The sequence below is a fragment of the Castanea sativa genome, chromosome 1 (assembly GCF_040712315.1).
Source record: "Castanea sativa cultivar Marrone di Chiusa Pesio chromosome 1, ASM4071231v1".
Taxonomy (NCBI): Eukaryota; Viridiplantae; Streptophyta; class Magnoliopsida; order Fagales; family Fagaceae; genus Castanea; species Castanea sativa.
This window is the reverse complement of record NC_134013.1, coordinates 71,647,703-71,666,742: the sequence shown is the minus strand read 5'-3', so window position 1 is coordinate 71,666,742 and position 19,040 is coordinate 71,647,703. Positions and strand designations below refer to the sequence as shown.

The following is a 19,040-nucleotide window of genomic DNA, read 5'->3' as shown; positions in this document are numbered from 1 at the left end:
ATTATAGGTGTTTTGACCCATAATTAAGCTCTGAAGCCCTCCCTAAAATTTGCAAATAGTTGAGTACTTGAAAGAATGGTTTAAGATTCATATGGAGCATTGGATTATGCATGGACCAGGATGACAAATTAGTTTAGACCCTCTAGGGTATAAAAAATTTTCACAACTACTAGCATGGTGTGTTGTGATTAGTGTGTAATAAAAAAAAATTTTTTATGGTGACTCCATGTGAAATTGATATTGTTCCAGTCATGACTTACCACCTTATTACATAGGCAGTAGCATCCAATTTGCTTGGACAAGCATATGCTGGCTCAAATTTGGAAAACTTGGAACAAATTCCTTTCTCATGAATACACAAGTAGCTAGGAAGATGCCCATCAAAAGTAAGAATAGGCTCAAAAATAATATTGACCTGGAAAAAAAATATTCAATGCAATGATAATACAATCAATATTTAAGATAATTTGGGTCACATTACATTTGTTGATCTTCCCTCGCAATATAAGCTCTTGTTGTGATCAGAATCAATCAATCTTAACAAAATCATACCCCATGGTAATTTCCAGTAGCACAAGTCTTCCATATATATGCCTCAGAATGGTTATTGGATGCCAAAGAAGTGAGGTTAAAACCTTTTAAAGTTACATTAAAGCTGGCTTTGGTTGCAGCCCTGCAAGAATTCTGTTAAAGCCACATGGCTTAGCAAGCGGTACAGACACTTTTCAGGAACATATATACTTGAGCTTGAAATTGTGGCTTCTGAAACTTTAAGTGGTGTGAGCCTAACATGCATTTCTATACTCTATAGACTAGAAGAATGATATATCATCTATTATTGAACATTAATGCTTATATTGAGTAGCTACTATGGTCACTCCATAACTAGTCTCCCCCTCTCTCCTCGCCTTTTTTATGAGGGAGAAAAAAAGTTCATATTGAACTTCCCTGGCACCATAGCATCAGTAAACTAACATCGGAATAGTTCAGTTTCATGTGTACAGTTCTTGGCTAAGTCACTAGCAGTGATATTGAGATTTGAGACTAAAAGGATTTATGATTTTCCCTGATAAAACAGTGATGAATTTTGTTAATCTTATGATGCTGATTGATATTGAATACATTTGATGAATTTTATTTTTGGTCTTACAGAACACAAGTTAAAGAAAGGAAAACACTAGGTTTTTATTTTTGGAAAAAATTGTAAAAAGCAAATTCCATTGAACACTTATTCTCACACTTTTGACCATATGTGGAAAAAAAAAAAGACTTCCTTAGCACTGTTATAAACTTTGATTACTTCTCTAGCAATTCACTCTTTATTCCTCTTTACTACTGAAAAAAACCTCAAAAGAAGGATCCAAAAACAATCAAAATCTTAAGTTTAAATACCGGAGTACACACAAACTTTTCAATATAATCAAGAAAGGGTGTATCGGTCATTTACACTTTATTCTTCGGACAAGGAATTGCGCAGTCAGACTATATAATCAAAGCAAAAATAAAATGCAATTCTTTTATGATCTAAACAAACATACAAAATATATTCAGCTTGAATGCTTAAAAATACAAGAATTTTGCACGCTTATAAAAGAATAATAGTAAGGAACAGAGGTATGCACTATGCATGGTCAAAAATCAAAATAAGGGAAGCCAAAGATAAAGAAAAAGTTAAATATATGCTGTATTGTAGGCTTATAGCCTAAGAGGCAAAAGGTTTAGATTTACCGTGTCAGCCTATAGTCTATAGATTTCTCTTTTGCCTAAAGAAAAACCACTCAGCCAAAAGAACAAGAACACATGAACATGGAATCAATCTTTTCAACTCATGATGACAAAAATACCCCGATATTTAGATTCGAAACCGTCCATCACTGACACTTAACAATCACAACAGGCAAAGAAATATATGTTAAAAGTAGATTAGTATGCATCAAAAAAACGTATATGCAACAATTAAAGACACCTATTAAAAAGGCAATAACTATGCTTACATCCTGACACAAATAATGACAGCATAAGGGCATTCTGGGAAACAAGAAAACCTTTAAGGAGGCTTCTGCTAAAACTGGAATTCCCACCTTAACTTTTCATGGTTTATCAAAGCAACTAAGAGTGCATAAAACAGCTACATTATCAAGAACTCATTCGCAACAGATATCTTTTCAGTCCTACAACCACCAAGCATCATGATTTCCCTAGCTGAAGTCTATCATGTTGTGGCAGCCACAGTTCCATTATACGTTGTGATGATAATAGCCTATATCTCTGTGAAATGGTGGAAGCTTTTCACACCAGATCAATGTTCAGGGATAAACAAGTTCGTGGCACAATTCTCAGTTCCACTATTGTCATTCCAAATAATCTCTGGAAACAACCCCTACAAAATGAACCTTAGACTCATATTGGCCGACTTTTTGCAGAAACTACTTGCCTTTTTGTTATTGACAGCAATTAGTAAAGTCAGCCCTGGAGGAAACTTAAATTGGATCATAACTGGTCTGTCTCTGGCAACACTGCCTAACACTTTATTTCTGGGACGTCCACTATTGAAGGCCATGTATGGGGATCAAGCAATTGTTCTCCTTGACCAAATAATTGTCTTACAAAGCCTAATTTGGTACAATCTATTGTTGTTTCTGTTTGAGCTCAATGCCACAAGGGCAGCCCCCATGGCACCACCATTAGAAGACCCAGGTAGGCGTTCAGAATTTGCACTTAATTCAAAGCATCACCTATATACAAAATTTAAATGACATTAGTGGCAAGAAACCCTCTAGCCTGAATTCCAATTTAAACTCCCTGAACATGAATAGTTGAACCATTTCAATTCCTGTACATTCAACTTTGGTTACCAAAGATAGACCACACCAGTCCTCTACACAACCAAATTTATCTCTTTCTTCTCTTGACTTCAATTGCATGTGTATCAATTAGAATCTTCCCCCAAATGTTTTTTGTTAAGCATTAACAAATTTATGTCAAGGTACTAGAATAGAGTAGGTTGTAAGTGAATTATTGTTCTGATATTGTCTATGCATCAGATTAGTATATTACATACCTCCACATGAAATTTATCATGTAACATAATAATGCATATAATATACGTCTTGGTTTGTGCTTTTGTTTATATAAATTCATATTAATAAAACTTGTGCTATGATTGTTTTAAAGTAGGGGTAGAAGCCCCCCAAGAAACTCAAACAAAAGAGGAAGAGGAGGAAGTGAGAAATGAATCCAGAACAACAAGGAAAGTCAAAACCATGAGCATTCTCTTAAAGGTGGGGAAGAAGCTTATAAGAAACCCCAATACTCATGCGACTTTAATGGGTCTTATTTGGGGGAGTATACACTTCAAGTAAGCCTGCAGGACCACTAAAAATAATTTTCTTTCTCTAATTGTAGATTCTACTTGAGACAGATTGTTGAAAAGTTTCATGATCTCAGCAACAGAGATTTGGTTGAATCTCTTTCAGGTGGAAAGTAAAAATGCCAGGAATTGTTAATCAATCAATAACAATAATTTCAAATGGAGGAGTTGGTATGGCAATGTTCAGCTTAGGTATGAGTAAACTTTTTATAATTAAGAACCGAGAAATTTTAAAATGAACCTTTTTTTAACTTCTTCAATTGAATTACTTAACAGGTCTTTTTATGGCATCACGGCCAAACATAATAGCATGTGGAACCCGAATGGCAATCGTAGCCATGGGAATGAAGTTCCTACTGGGACCTGCTTTAATGGCTGCATCCTCCACAGCCACTGGACTAAGGGGCATGGTCTTTAGAACAGCTATTGTGCAGGTGCATGTACTTTCTTTACTTTAGTGTATAATCAGATATAAGGTTAACCAATCTTTTCTACACTGCAGGCAGCCCTTCCTCAAGGAATTGTTCCATTTGTTTTTGCCAGAGAGTACAATGTACATCCAGACATATTGAGCACCGGGTAAAAAGAAATGCTTCAACGTATCTTGAATTTAACTGTGCATATGGTTCAACTATAATCTGAAAACTGTTCTTGTTTTGGATACAGGGTAATTTTTGGCATGCTCATTGCCCTGCCGATAGCATTAGCCTACTACTTCCTGCTAGCAATGTAATCTAACTCCATGACCAGGAATCTGTGAGACAAAATTCATACTAGCAAAGTGTAAATTGTCAAATATAGTCCACAGAAATATCATCCAATTTATTTAAGTTTCTTTGACATGTGACATGACTGATTTTCTACCAAGCATACAAATGTGTTTATCAAGAAAATTAGCAGGCCAATTGATGAATGGTGAAATAACAGTTACATGTAATTTTACATCATCTTTTATTTTTTACAGCCTCAGTTGGGATTAATATATTATGAGATTTTCTGGAACAGAAGGTAGTGGATGGATAAGTTACCTTTTAAGCGCTCAGCTCAGAAAATGCTATTAGCCTCGAAGTATTCATGCAATCCATTTGATGGTGTCACTTGGCTCAACATAGCGCGTGCGGCGTGCCATTCCCTAAAAAAATGAATAATCCAAATATTCCATGGAACCTACACTGAAACTCAAACAAAGCATACCAAATAGAAAAGTTCAACACATAATCAATTTGAAATGTTGACAGTCACAACCATTTGCATAGACCAATCATTCTAACGTGAAAAATGAGCTGTCACCAAATATCATACACTTCTTTATATATATCAAGGGTATCCAGATGAGCAGTAATTGGACTTTCTTACATGACTTTGGTGCTAGCCATCACCTGTAGAACCCCTTGGATAAACCATTAGAATTGTCAAGTAATCCAACATGACTAAAATTTCATCCTTTTTTTTTTTAGACCAGCCCCTCAGTAGGAAAGAATTGAGAAAAGGGAACTGTAATCTTTTACTCTCTCCCACTGGCGATCCCCACTGACCATGCTATTACTCGTAAAGATGTTCAATAGGCTGGCACTCAGCAAAATTTTATGCACTTCTGCACTCTCAGGAGATCAAGACTAGCACATTTTGCGCCATACGGCATTGCTGTAGGAAGTAGATCTTTAACTGTGGAGCTTTTGTGATAAAAAGCTTTTGACTAAAAATCTCTTTAACATTTGCCAGTGTTTGGCAAATTATAGTGAATAGCGTTTTAATGTTTTGGATTTATAAGAATGAATTGTAAATTGTACAGGTTTTTTTTTTTTTTTTCCTAATAGCTTTTAATTTTAGCTGTAGCCTTAAATTTGAAACAGCTTTAAGGACCCTCTTAAAGTTCTTTACATTTGGCAATTTCTGCTAAAACAAATTCAAGCTCTTAAAGAACTTTTTTTCTGGTAGTGCTTTAGACACTACCTAATACTGAATCTGATCTCCACACACACACATATATAGCAAACCCATTTCCAATGGTGCAAGACAATCCTAAATTATGAACTGCAAACATTAGCTCTGCCCAAATAACCATGATTGAGCCTAAATTCTTTACGTCACTCAAGCTACTTCAATTATAATAACCCACCCAAATTTCAAAAACTCTAGATCAAACAATCATATAATAAAAGCAATTCAAAAATTCAATATAATTTGTACACATTTTGAAACTCAAGGGTTACTTCCTTAAAGGCTTGCCAATCAAATAATTAATAGTTCAATTTCTAAGTAACTAGTTCCATTGGTTATTTATTATCAAGCCACTAACTCATTAGCACAAAAGAAAATCATTCAACTTGAACTGGAAAAATAAAACAAGAAAGAGATAGGGTCAATCCAAATTCTTGTCAACCTTAATCCCCATAAAATTGGCTGTCCCAAGGACATGTACTAGCAATAAGGGTCAGACTGCTTGTCCTTGGTGATCTTGTAGACGTGCCTTATGTCCTCTACGGTGGACAGTGCCAAAATTATTGTAGATGCCCCAAAAAACAAACTTGACATCAACAATCCAATTGGCCCAAAGAGGTAAAATCCTCATGTTAGCGGCATTGTCAATTCCAATCCACTCTGGTGGCAATTTGTGTCGGTTTAAGCTGCTGATAAACGCAATCTAGGGATTTTAATCCCAATTTGTGTCGATTTTGGGACTTTAATCGAGTGCCCTTAGGATTATATTTAGAACAATGATTAATAAATTATTTTAATAAATTGAAAAAAAATATAATAAAAAAAAAAACTTTCGAAATAGTTAATTATTTTCTTATAAAAAGTTTTTAAAAAAATATTTTTAAAACTAATGTGCTTAAGACAATCTTTTACATTTTCATTATTATTATTAGTAGTATTATATTATTTTAAAGTTTAAACAATAGTTTTTCAACCTTTTCTTTAGGCCAAAGAAATTTTTGTGGTTTTTTTTTTTTTTTTAACTCACGTATTGATCATATTCAAACGAATTTGCCTTGGCTCTCAAGTCATCAAACACCCTGTTTCCCAAGTCATGAAAGAAAAAACCCCCCAAATCACAGAAAATCGTAAATGGACGGTCCAAAACATCCCCAAATACCTTTATACCCGGATCCAACGGCCCCTGTAAATCTTGCCGGAAATAATAAAATCTGAATAAATTAGGGCTCCCCATTTTTATTCCCCATATATAAATAGTCCCCCACCTCCATTGCCTCCCCCTCACAGCTTACACACAGTGTAGAAAGAAAGAAAGAGAGAGCGATTCCCTTTTCCACTTCATCGTTGTTTTTGTGCTTTTCGGATCTCCATTTTCGCTTAGCCATGGCCAAGGGTCCTGGTCTCTACACTGAAATCGGCAAGAAAACCCGAGGTCTCTCTCTCTCTCTCTAAATTTCATGTATGAGTTAGGGTTTTTGTGGTTTTGATTGAGATTGTTCTGATTTTGATTTTGAATTTGGAACATTTTGGTTTGATTTAGATCTTCTCTACAAGGATTACCAGACCGACCACAAGTTCACCATCACTACCTACTCTCCCACTGGAGTTGTAAGTTCCTCTCGTTCTCTCTCTCTAGGAAGATAGATAACTCTGCAATTAGGGCTATGTGTGTTGATAAGTTAGGGTTTTATATACATAGATAAAATATGTAAGTGGTGTTGGTTTTGAATCCATTTTGTGAAGATTTTTAACTGAATGTAAGGTTAGGTTCGGTTTTAGATTCAAATTCTATTTGTAGTTTGAGTTAGTAGAATGCCCAGGCCAAAGATCCATACTTTATACTTTGTTTGTGTGTGAGGAATGGTTTTGTTCATGTTTGTTGAGCTATATAGTTGTTCTGATGAGTCCAAGTGCATTGTAGGAATACAATGAGCTTTGTTTTTATTTTAGCTATACAGTTAGGGCTATGTTTTTGTGTGTGTGTGTATTGATTGGTTAGGGTTAGATGATTTATAAATATATACTTGCAAGAATATAGGTGTTGTTATTTTGGAATCTAATTTTTGAAGATTTATTGGCGAATGTAAATTTGAACTTGTGATTTTCTAAAAAAATTCAAATTATATGTGTATTTTGAATTTATAGAATGCTCAGTGCAAAGATCTATTCTTTACACTGTTAGTGAGTGGGAAAAGTTTGTTCATGTTTTTGGAGTTATACAGCTGTTCTGATGAATCCAACTGCATTGTAGGGATATAGTGAACTTTATTTTATTTTTTTTAACTATATAATTGGGGCTGTATTTGTGTGTGGTTTCTGTGTATTGATAGGTAATAGTCAAATTAATATACATGCAGAGATATATGTTTTGTTACTTTTGAATCCAGTCTTTGAAGATTTTATTGATGAATGTATGGTTTGGCTTGCAATTTTAGATTTAATGTGTAGTTTGGATTAGTAGAATGCTCAGTCCAAAGATCTATGCTTTATAATGTGTTAGTTAGTGAGAAATGATTTTTTTTTCATGTTTTTGGAGTTATGTAGTTGTTCTGTTGAATCCAAGTGCATTATAGGGGGTCAGTGAACTTTGTTTTTATTTTAAATCTGAATTTTTTTTTAAGTGGGTTTTTAAGCACGTAGCTGTATGATTTTCTTTGCCTTTACTCACATATATTTAAGATGATTTTTGGGGCATTTGATAAATTAATAAACTTTATTGAAAAAGAAAATCACTAACCAGTTCGCAGGATGTTAACTTAAATGGCATCAATGTCAAGAAAAAGTACAACAACCAATAAACTTGTCACAATTTAGAGCTAGAAAGGTCTGTTAAATCAGACATCCATTCAAACAAGGACCTTAAAATCATTTTCCTAAGATCTGTTGTGCCCTCTCCAAATAGTCCACATAATGCACAGTGGTATTGCATGCCAAATATCACCGTTAAGAGGTTTAGCAAACCTCTACTTCCAACATTCCAGCAAATCAAACGATAATGTATTATTGAGGGAATGGTCCTCTTAATCTGGGTTATCATGATATTTGCATGTCTGTTTAGTTTGAGCATTCTGGCTTCAATACTATGAAGTTATTATGTTTCTAATGTTTCATGGAATTTATTATTGTAGGCTATCACTTCATCAGGAACAAAGAAAGGTGAGCTCTTTCTGGCTGATGTTAACACCCAACTGAAGAACAAAAACATCACAACTGATGTCAAAGTGGACACAAACTCCAATGTAAGCTCTGCCTAATCTGGTTCAGTTGTATTTTCTCGGACCAATGGGGTGGTTATGATCGGTAACTTTAAGGTGTTTATAATCTTGTGGATTATAACTCCCCCCTCTTCTATTTTACTGCATAATTGTTTCTAACATTCTGTATGGTTATCAGCTTTTCACAACTATTACAATTGATGAACCTGCTCCTGGGCTGAAGACAATCTTTAGCTTCAGAGTTCCTGATCAAAGGTCTGGCAAGGTAAGCTATATAATGTCCATTTTTGTATGATGAAATAGTATAAACAAAAGTGGAGTTTGTATTAATTGATACTGAAATTCTTGAGTCTTGGTATTACTTAATAGTTGAAGAATATACTCAAACATGGATATTGGCAGTAATAATTGTTTGGTTCATTTATGGTTTGTTGAACAGGTGGAACTCCAGTACTTACATGACTATGCAGCGATAAGCACCAGTGTTGGTTTGACTGCAAACCCTGTTGTTAACTTCTCTGGTGTTATAGGAACTAATCTTGTTGGACTTGGCACTGATCTCTCTTTTGATACAAAGACTGGGAATTTCACTAAAGTCAATACTGGATTGAGCTTCTCCAATGCAGACCTAATTGCTGCCTTGACCGTGTAAGTAATTTTTGGAATGGTGTGAAGTGTATGCATTTCTTTTTCTTTTTGTTTTTAGACATTTGATACATAATTTTGCATCTATGTCTCATTCCAAACATCATCAACTGTTGTGATCATTACCATCATCATTATTGTTAGTTTCAAGGGCTCAATTGTCACATGTTAATGTGGAAGAACTTACATGCTTGTAAGTTTTTACCCTTTTTTCGTGGGCTTTTGGAGAGGGTGGGTTCTTTTCAAATTTTTAGAGTACTTATTTTAAAAATGATCCTTGGTTGTCATGGTTGTGGACACGACCTAAGGTAACATTTTTTAGGAATATTCAACTCCTTAGATGATCCACTTTATTGATGACATTTGTTGTTTGTAAACTGACTGTTGTTGCTGCTTGTTCCGTCTAATATGATGAACCCCTTTAAAATGGTGCATTATTTGACATCTATTGATGATACAGGAATGACAAAGGTGATACCTTGAATGCGTCCTATTACCACACAGTGAACCCTTTGACGAAGACAGCTGTTGGTGCTGAGGTATCCCATAGTTTTTCAACCAATGAGAATACCATCACTGTTGGCACCCAGCATGCGTTAGATCCATTGACCACAGTGAAGGCACGAGTCAACAACTTTGGCAAGGCTAGTGCTCTCATCCAGCATGAGTGGCGTCCTAAGTCATTGTTCACCATTTCTGGAGAGGTAGACACCAGAGCCATTGAGAAGAGTGCTAAGATTGGACTGGCTTTGGCTCTCAAGCCATGAGTATCCTTCCCTTTATGTTGCGGAGCATTAAGGTAGGTATTAGGAGCTTAGTTTAGTTGTCTTTTTGGAAAAAGAGTGCTTATGATGGTGACATCGACTTTATATTTTGGTGGTTTGTAAAATAAATTTTAGATGATTCATAAACCCATGTTACGACTTTATTGAGTTCCCACATTCTCGCCACGCTCTTGTTAAAACAGGGGATGAATAGCCCATGAAGAGGTGGACTTCTGAGATTTTGTTCTAATTCCTTGATGGCTTTTTCTTGGTTATTTCCTTTTTTCCTTTACGGTATTTCTGGCTCTTATGGATGTCTTGGTAATTGAAGTTTGTTTCAATTTTCATGGGCTTCGTCTCATCTTGTCTATTTTGTTATTTCTCTGTATTAAAACGTGCAGTGGCTAGTCAATAGTTTCTTATTGACATACTATATGTCGTTAGGAGAAGTATAATGTGGGATTTAGGGCTTGTTTGGATTGTTCATTACTCATAACTCAAACTCATAACTCAAACCTCACTTTTTCTCAAAAACATCTGTTTGGTTTAAATACCCAATTACATATCTCACCTTTTAAACTCAGTTTTTTGCCAAAACTGTAGACCTCACCCACTTGACACTACATAGTAGTTCACTAAGAGCACTTGCAGCAGTGGAGCTAAATAGCTATTTTAGCTCCACTAAAATACCAAAAAGAAGCATGCAGCAGTGGAGCTAAATCTATATTTTTTTAGCTCATTGCTACAGTGCACATCTATAGATAGATGTGCACTGTTCATGAGAGCTAAAAAAAAATTAATTTTTTATTTTGTGTTCACATTACCTTTTTATTGTGGTATTTTTATTGTGGTATTTTTATTGTAGTGAGATGTATTATTTTATTGTGGTAGATATATTATTTTATTGTGATATTTATATTATTTTATTGTGTTAAAAGCTAAAATAGATCTACTGCTGCAGCATGTGTATAGGTAAAATAAATAAAGTAACTTTTGGTGGAGCTAAATTGTTAAATTTTTAACTCCACTGCTGTGGATGCTCTAACAGCTACCCGTGTCCCTTTCTTCTATACTACAGTGGTTCATTTTATCCCATCAATGAACCCATTTAACACATCTAACAATACCCATTCATCTTTTACTCAAAAACAAAAACAAAAACAAAAGCAAACAAACAAACAATACCCATTCATCCAAGGTTCTTCCCTCACCTCCCACATCATAGCATGCGCAGATCATCCAAGGTTCTCTTCTTCGTTTTAATCTTCTTTCCTTTTTCAATTTCACTTTCCTTTTTCAATTTCACAATACATATCTGCTGAAAACAGAGAGACCCATCTCCTCATCTAGATCGCAGACCTGTCTTTCAGCAAAGTTCGAAGCTTCTATTCTTCAATAGCCCTCAACACAATCACAACCTCCACCAAAAAACCCATAAACATAGAAAATCCAAACCCAAGAATCCTTAGATCAAAAACCAAAATCACAAAAATGAGGTGTGGGTTTTTGTTTCTGGGTATGAATTTATGCATGTATGAAAATGGTGGAGTGGGCCTAAAGAAGAAAGAAAAAGAAGAACAACAACAACAACAACAACAAAAAAGAACGTTGGAGTGGGTCTGAAGAAAAAAAGAAAAAAAACAAAACGTTGGAGTGGGTCTGAAGAAGAAAGAAAAATAAAGAAGAAGATGAGGGAAAAAAAAGCCTTGGAGTGGGTTTGAAGAAGAAGAAAGAAGGAGAAAATGCCGTTGGTGATGAGTGGGTCTGACTTGACAACACATAAGTCATGGACTCCACAATCTCATCTTATTTACGGACTTGCCACTGAATTTCAGTTTTCAAGTTTTGAAAACAGCTTAAACTTGTTTTCATTTTTCATCACTCACATTCATTTTTTTGAGTCATTAAATCATGAAAACAGTCACTCAAAACTCCTCCAAACAGATGCTCATTTGTGGGTCCCATTGGTCCCACTCAGTTTGGATGATAGATCATGAAAATTGAGTGATATCATTCCGTTTTCATCCCATCCAAACAAGCTCTTAGATTCCTAGTCAATAGTCATCCATTCCTGCTGGAATTCTGAAAATCCTATTGTGCTCTCTCTATGCTAGCTAGATTTCAAATTTCAAGACGTGAAATCCTAATTTGGGTGGGGCTGTTGAGGTAGGGGCAATAGACAATTAGAGAGGTTGTCATGAAATCTTGATACACCTTTTCCCACTGCTGCTCTAATGTTCTAGGTGCTATGGCCTGCCTCTTGTCTTGTAATTGGTTTTTCTGGTTCAGTTTGGTTGAATATTTGGCATTATCCTAATTGTTTGGTTGATGCCATTATAGTGAGTTATCGGTTTGCTACAGATCCCTTTGATTCAGGGCTGGGGTTGAATCCCTTTAGGCTGTGTTATATATGTTGCGACTTTGTGAACAATTTATGCATACGTTTTATTGATATCGTGGTTAGGATCGAAAAATCAAGTACAATGAGGACTAGTACCAATATTTTCAATAAGGTCTGATGGGGATTCTTTTTTCGATACAGTCTGATGGGGATTCTAAAGTATATTTTTAGTTGGTTTTCTGACATTTAGCTGTGGCTAATGCAGTTCAGTGAGAGAAGCCCCAATTAAGAGTACACCCTATGAATTCCTTTGTTTATTTTATATAAATTACCTTGTCCTCTGTCAATTCTTGTATGAGCACATCCTTTACCAAGTCATTAATTCAGCTACTTAACGTCTAAAGTGACCTCAAGCCCGGGGTTTTGATTTGGTTTATGAAATTGCTAGTAGCCCCCAGAGGATGTCATAAATGAGATATAAGGGTGACGATGGTTTCAATTCAAATTATAGCCTTTTACTCTCCAATGATGCAGCATATAACGGTTTAATACGAGTTCATTTAAGGGCAAACAACCAAACTCTAGATTGGAACTCCGAGGATCTGGAATATGCATCCCAACCTGGGTCCTGGGCCAAGCAGAATAAAAACTGCTGAGCCCATTCATTGGTTGCCGTTCAATATTTCTCTGTAAGGTAGGACCATTTAGGTGCGATTTTGGTTGTTTTTCCTCAGAAAATTGGGAATTTGGGATGGGTTGGGATTAACTACCCCAACCTGCTGAAAGGTTCTCTGCCTCTATAACTATTGGTGCATTTCCTGGTTGCAGAGAAACGAAGCAGTTGCATCATTTCACCCTATCCTTCACCCTGCAACTTCTTGTTTTAGAAGTAAAAAATCAAATCTTCAGAATTAAGAATGCTGCTGGCTACTTCTAAAATCGCTCCACCATGTATATTTCTTAGCATAATCAGTTAATATACATCAGATAACGGAATAACATAGAACTTCTATTTACAAGCTTAGATTTGTGAAATTTCAAATTTGCATTACCAACAAAGCAAACTCCTGAATAATGCTTTAAAGTTTAAACACACAACCAACTACAGACTAGAAAGCGCTGAAGAGAGCACACTTACACACAATATCTGCTTCAGATCCCTGAGGAAAACCTCCATGAGACTTTTATGATTGTTGGTGAGAGGCCTGAAGCAGCCCATCTCGAATCTGTGTGGCAACGTCATGCACGGTACCTGGTCCATGTGGGATGAACACTGCTGAGGATTTAGAGGAAGCACCAATTTCCTTCATGGTGTCAAAGTACTGTGTGATAAGGACCATGTCCAATACATCCTTAGCCGTAGTCCCTGGCACATTGACTGAGAAGCCGATGACACTCTCTCTAAGACCATCCACAATTGCCTGGCGTTGCCGGGCAATTCCCACTCCTGAGAGATACTTGGATTCGGCCTCACCCTCTGCTCGCTTAATCTGTATAATTTTCTCTGCTTCTGCTTTCTCGTTAGTTGCTAACCTCATCCTTGCAGCTGCAAATAGGTGGTGATTCATAAGGACCTTGGCGTTGTACAATGAGGCCTTAAAAACAAACTATTGAAGCATAGAAACATAAAGGTTATATAGAATCATGGATAGGTTAACGAATAGTGAATGATGAGATATGTGGTGAGGATCTTGTTTGCAGTTAGATGTTTTTTTAAATAAAAAAATTGCAGCCACAACCACTAGTCCAGGGATGCATATTTTGAGTACATAATGCTTCTGAGCAATCACTCACCAGTCACAATGACACTCTCATCATGCACATTTGTGTATGGATAGAAAAATCTTAAACTCATGAGCTTTTTTACAATTAGATTATTCAATGAAATCATCTAAAGCAATAGCACAAGGAATTTTTAGAGTGGAAGGCTTTAGCCTTCCTATAGTATTGAAAATGGAAAATGCTATGGATATATCACCAGCATTAATTTCATTCATGGATCGCTTCACGTGCTCATCTGGTTCTATATCAACAATGAGCGTCTGAACAATCTCATATCCGTAAGCAGACATAGCCTGTGGATCATTTCAAAGTAATTTGTTAGTCAAGTGTACATGGACTACAAGAGATTGTGCAACTGCTTCTTGACTTAGCTTCTGACCTTTTCAAGCTCATCCTCAACAGCTTTCGCAATGCCATTTTTTTGCTCAAAGACATCATCTAACTCTAGCTTTGGAACTGCACCTCTGATCACTGATAATTGGGAAAAAAAAGGTCAAGTCCCTGAAGTACTTGATGCACTGGTGGACAGCAAAATATGATAGGATTATATGATTAGTTTAGGACATTTTGGGATCATACCATCAAATACATAGGCTTGGATTTGGGTTCTAGGATTACTGAGTTTGTAGAAAGCATCATAAGCCTTATTAGCCAGAACACGGTATTGAACAGATGCAACAACATTAACAAATACATTGTCCTGCAAAAGAAAGATAAAAAAAAATAAAAAATAAATAAATAAAGGTTTATTGATCATATATATTATCCAGTTAGATTTGATGTAAATATTATCCTTTCTATTATTTAAGACACCATTTATGAAGACATTATCCATTGAAGCTATTCCTAACTTGATACTGATATGGCCATTCATTCTTTTACTTCAATACAACTTTCTTTAAAGAGTGTGATTTCCTCTTTTTTTAAACAAGAAATGTCTTCTCTTGACTATTGACTTGGTTGGAAAGTGATATATGTTTGTTGAAAATATTAATGTCTACATCATTCAATGAGCTTAGCCATAAACTTAAGGTTTATGGTCAAGTGAAACATTAACCATGATTTTTTAAGGTCACTGACATTAGTTTTCAGAAGATTGTATTCGATTTGTTCATAGATTGATGTTTCTTGCAGGACCTTCTTAGTTGGGCCAAGAAATAGCTTTGAAACTCCTTGAACCACCAACTAATTAGACAAATAGAAAATTGCTTCAACCTTAGGCAGAAAAATTGATCAGGTTGGCCTCATATCTCAACAGTGTTGCATTCAAGAGTCTCAAATTACAAATAAGTTAAATGGTTCAAGTCAGAACCCCAGAGACAAGGCAAATTATTTAGATGGGACCTCAAAGCTTTGAAATGAAAAACTACCTATGTTACCATGCAAATCACAAAGTGAGAACTATTCAGATGATAATTGTAGGACTTTAAAGTTGTTCCCCTCCTTTCATTAATGGTATATCCCATTACCATGTACTGGCAAAACAGGGCATAAGCAATATATTATTTTGGAGTTTGGACTGAGAGGTAAAGAAATTTCTTTAGAAAAAAATTGTGTACAATTATGAAACAAACCTTTGTCTTTGTCTCACAGCGAACATCCAACTGCTGCAACCGAAGTGAGACAAGGCCAGCAAGCTTACTTCCAGTAACCCAAGGTACACAACGGCATCCTGGCTCAAGTATATCATCATACTTTCCAAATCTCTCCCTTACAGCAACTGTGGATTGGTTGATTTTCACACAACAAAATAGGTTACCCATATCTAACTTTTAATGCTCCTCACTGAAATAGGAAAAAAGAAGCAAAAAGGGAAACAATATCCCATGTGACCTACAGTAAAAGGGATTAGGAAATTGAAAGGAATTCATCTATCTTAATATCTGAACTATATTGAAATATTGTATGGTTTACATCCTTAGTTGTTTCAAGTAGATTGATCTTTGGAGTCATTTATGACATTGCTTTTTCTGCCATCTAAATGACACTAAGAAATAGCTTGATATTGGTTTGGTTATCACCAACTTATGAGAAATTGGCACACATGTAATTTAAAGAACTACTCTAATAAGCTATATTATAGCTCAGCATAGTCAATCCCTAAGTTAGTGTGGAAGTACCCCATATTCCCATTTATTAGACAGTAGCCACAAACAAAGAAGGTTGATCTCAATGTGAAGATTGTAATTTCAAAAGACTAATTTAAGCATAATCAACAACTTGTAGAAACTTATAAAAGAGATGGAACTTGAAAAGTATACAACCTCATTAATCCCTGGGTGAGAGTAGGCCTCCCATCCCACAAACACCAAGTAATTATATTGAAGAATCCCTTGATGGTGGCCCCAAGATGTTGGCTAGACTTGAACTCAGAACCTCAGATTACATGAGGCCTAAAAAGTAAAAACTACTAAACCAACCCTTTGGTGTTATACTCTGTCCAGCTTTTAGAAGAACTCAATACTCCCTCATTCTTCGGGCGAAGTTGATATAAATTAGACTGGTTAAGCATGCAATAGTTTCTTCCAATAATATTCAGCACCAAAGCATATTTCAAGAACATAGGTACGTTATAATACTGATAAGGCCATTGAATCAATAAAGTCAACTGCCTGAAACAATAATACTGAAGCATCTTTTCATAAAATATATATGTAGGATTTTATACCATTAAAAATCCTATAAAATTTAGGTGATGTTTCTAAATCCAACACATTTTGATTTTATGAAACTCAGGATACCAATAATAAAAAATATAGATTATAGAAGATAATAAAGAACCCAGATGCAAAACAGAAAGATGGTTACAAGTTAGTTATGTATGGCTTCAAATTCAATTTATTTTCTTTCTGGCACTATATTCCTTCTCAGAATTATATATCAGACAATTGAAAAATCAATAACCATGTAGGATATTTAAGTTTAAAAAACCAAGGTGTATGAACTAATTTTTCCACAGTTTAGTGTTTAGAACAAGAATCTTATTCAAGTGACACAGGCACACCCACAAACACAGAGAGAGAGAGAGAGAGAGAGAGATAGACATACCAAAAAGTTGCAAAGGTAGGTAGAGAGAGAGTGAGTTATAGGGATTACTACTACTGAGTATTAGGATATTTATAGAGAGAGAGAGAGAGAGAGAGAACCAAAAAGATTACTCCGTGATACAACAAACAAAGCTGTCAACTTCCCAGGATAGTTTACACTTTAGAAGGAATTTTGGTTAGTTTGGTGTTTTACACTTTGGTTCTAAGTTCCAATTCCAACCAATGAGAGAGTCAGCGACAAGTCGACAACATCAATCACCACACCGACCCGTTTCTACTTTCTATAATGGGTTCGGATCAACCCACCAGGTCAAAGAGATTTTAAGAATGGGCAAACCTTGAATACAATATTTTAGATGGGGTACCATTCTCAATTAAACTCTCAAAACATTTTTCTGCGTTGGTAATTCCAATATAAAAGATATTCTCTCTCCTAACCATAATTAAATTCAACCATGTCATATATAAATCGATGTTATACCCTTATCTCTGCTAACCACAATTCAATTCAACCATGTAATATATAAATTGATGCTATATCCTTATCGAATTATCTCTTTTTTTCTCTTATAAAGAAAATATTCAATCATTGAACTATGTCATAATTTTCAACTTTGGTAATGATTGAGTTTTTATTATTAAGTCAAGACATCAATTGGTTTTGATGTAGAATCAAACTTAGATCACTTTACCACCTTAAACTATATCTCATATTACACTTTATACCATAAATTTTTCAAATACACGTTTTGCACCCTAAACTATGATTTCTGTTACACTTTGCACCCTGTCATTTAGTTTGCTGTTAACTTAGATGAAAATTCAAAGTTTAGATACAAAGTGTTATAAGGAGTATCGTTTAGGGTAGTAAAATGTAATTTATCTTTTATTTTTAACAAACTTAACATCGAGATGTAAAGCGTAATATGAGATATAATTTAGGGTAGTAGAGTATAATTTCTCCTAATATAAAATTACTTTTAGTGCTAATGAGATTCTGAATATATTGATTAATTAATAGGCTGAAAGGGAAAATTAAAGAAAAAAAAATTCATAGACTTTTGAAGTGTTGGAATGTAGGTGTAAGAAATGAGAAGTTATCTCTTGCGGAACCCAAATTTTAGTGAGACAAATATTGCTTCATACATCAGATGCTTTTGAAAATATCTCTCCTAAGAAAGATAATCTAAACCCATCCTATCTTGTTTGACTTTGACCTCATTGTAGCCAGCACATCTCACGCCTCATATTTCTATCATATTCATTTTGGTGGAAATTATCAAGTGGTATGATTACTCTCTAAGATATGGTAAATTCCAATTAATAAAATATCTTTGAATAGGAATTTGGTTCAACCTCCCTTATACGAAAAAATAAACTAATTAATGTCATTTTGGTTTTTTGTTTTTTTTTTTGGAAATAAAACCTATTAATATTTTCTCTTAATCATTAAGAGATTATTACTAGTATATACTATACATTTATATTATAAATGCATTATAATTTGATTTTATAACGTATGTTTCCTATTAATTATTTTTATCATTGGATTAAAACATTAATTAATTTCGGCATGTATTATATTCCAAATTTTATTGTTTAAGGATAAAAATTTCATCAGTTGAGATTGGGAGTGGGAACCCACTCATCCATTCTAGTTGTATTAAAAATAAATATATGCTTGTGGGGTGTGGGGGGCAGGGGCCAGGGCCAGGATTCAAGTCTCCAAAAGGAAATTTCACACACATATATACTTAAATTAGGCTAGAGTAAAAATTCTATCTTGTATCAATAAATAAATAAAATAAAATAAATATATGCTAAAAAAAAATTTAAACTTCAAACATGAGTGCTTGACTTCCTACTTCCCACATGTTTTTTGTCCAAAGTCAATAGGATCATTTTAGGATTAGGATAAGCATATGCTGATTGTAT

General features: G+C 34.9%; 3 protein-coding genes across 5 annotated transcripts; 2 read left to right on the top strand and 1 right to left on the bottom strand.

Moving 5' to 3' along the window:
• Positions 1 to 2,102: 2,102 nt before the first annotated feature.
• LOC142622257 (auxin efflux carrier component 8) lies at positions 2,103 to 4,372 on the top strand. Of its 2 annotated transcripts, none has more exons than XM_075795705.1 (6): positions 2,103 to 2,697; positions 3,178 to 3,358; positions 3,477 to 3,562; positions 3,647 to 3,804; positions 3,873 to 3,949; positions 4,037 to 4,372. In XM_075795705.1, exons 1-6 carry the CDS (start codon positions 2,190 to 2,192, stop codon positions 4,101 to 4,103), a joined length of 1,077 nt encoding a protein of 358 aa, XP_075651820.1. In that variant the 5' UTR covers positions 2,103 to 2,189; the 3' UTR covers positions 4,104 to 4,372. The 2 variants fall into 2 exon arrangements, with proteins under 2 accessions (XP_075651820.1, XP_075651819.1); XM_075795704.1 differs by having other exon boundaries at positions 2,105 to 2,697; positions 3,175 to 3,358.
• A 1,986-nt stretch (positions 4,373 to 6,358) lies between these two features.
• Positions 6,359 to 10,185, top strand: LOC142616417 (mitochondrial outer membrane protein porin of 34 kDa). Its single transcript, XM_075789278.1, has 6 exons — positions 6,359 to 6,743; positions 6,852 to 6,919; positions 8,440 to 8,550; positions 8,705 to 8,791; positions 8,966 to 9,174; positions 9,632 to 10,185. The coding sequence occupies exons 1-6, from the start codon at positions 6,695 to 6,697 to the stop codon at positions 9,936 to 9,938; spliced, it is 831 nt and encodes a 276-aa protein (XP_075645393.1). The 5' UTR covers positions 6,359 to 6,694; the 3' UTR covers positions 9,939 to 10,185.
• A 3,019-nt stretch (positions 10,186 to 13,204) lies between these two features.
• Positions 13,205 to 17,246, bottom strand: LOC142621985 (hypersensitive-induced response protein 1-like). 2 transcript variants are annotated; one of them, XM_075795386.1, is made up of 6 exons: positions 17,107 to 17,246; positions 15,633 to 15,843; positions 14,638 to 14,758; positions 14,438 to 14,529; positions 14,255 to 14,351; positions 13,205 to 13,822 (listed from the first exon to the last, which is right to left on the bottom strand). In XM_075795386.1, the coding sequence occupies exons 2-6, from the start codon at positions 15,819 to 15,821 to the stop codon at positions 13,461 to 13,463; spliced, it is 861 nt and encodes a 286-aa protein (XP_075651501.1). In that variant the 5' UTR covers positions 15,822 to 15,843; positions 17,107 to 17,246; the 3' UTR covers positions 13,205 to 13,460. The 2 variants fall into 2 exon arrangements, with proteins under 2 accessions (XP_075651501.1, XP_075651502.1); XM_075795387.1 differs by lacking the exon at positions 17,107 to 17,246 and having other exon boundaries at positions 15,633 to 15,940.
• Positions 17,247 to 19,040: the final 1,794 nt, after the last annotated feature.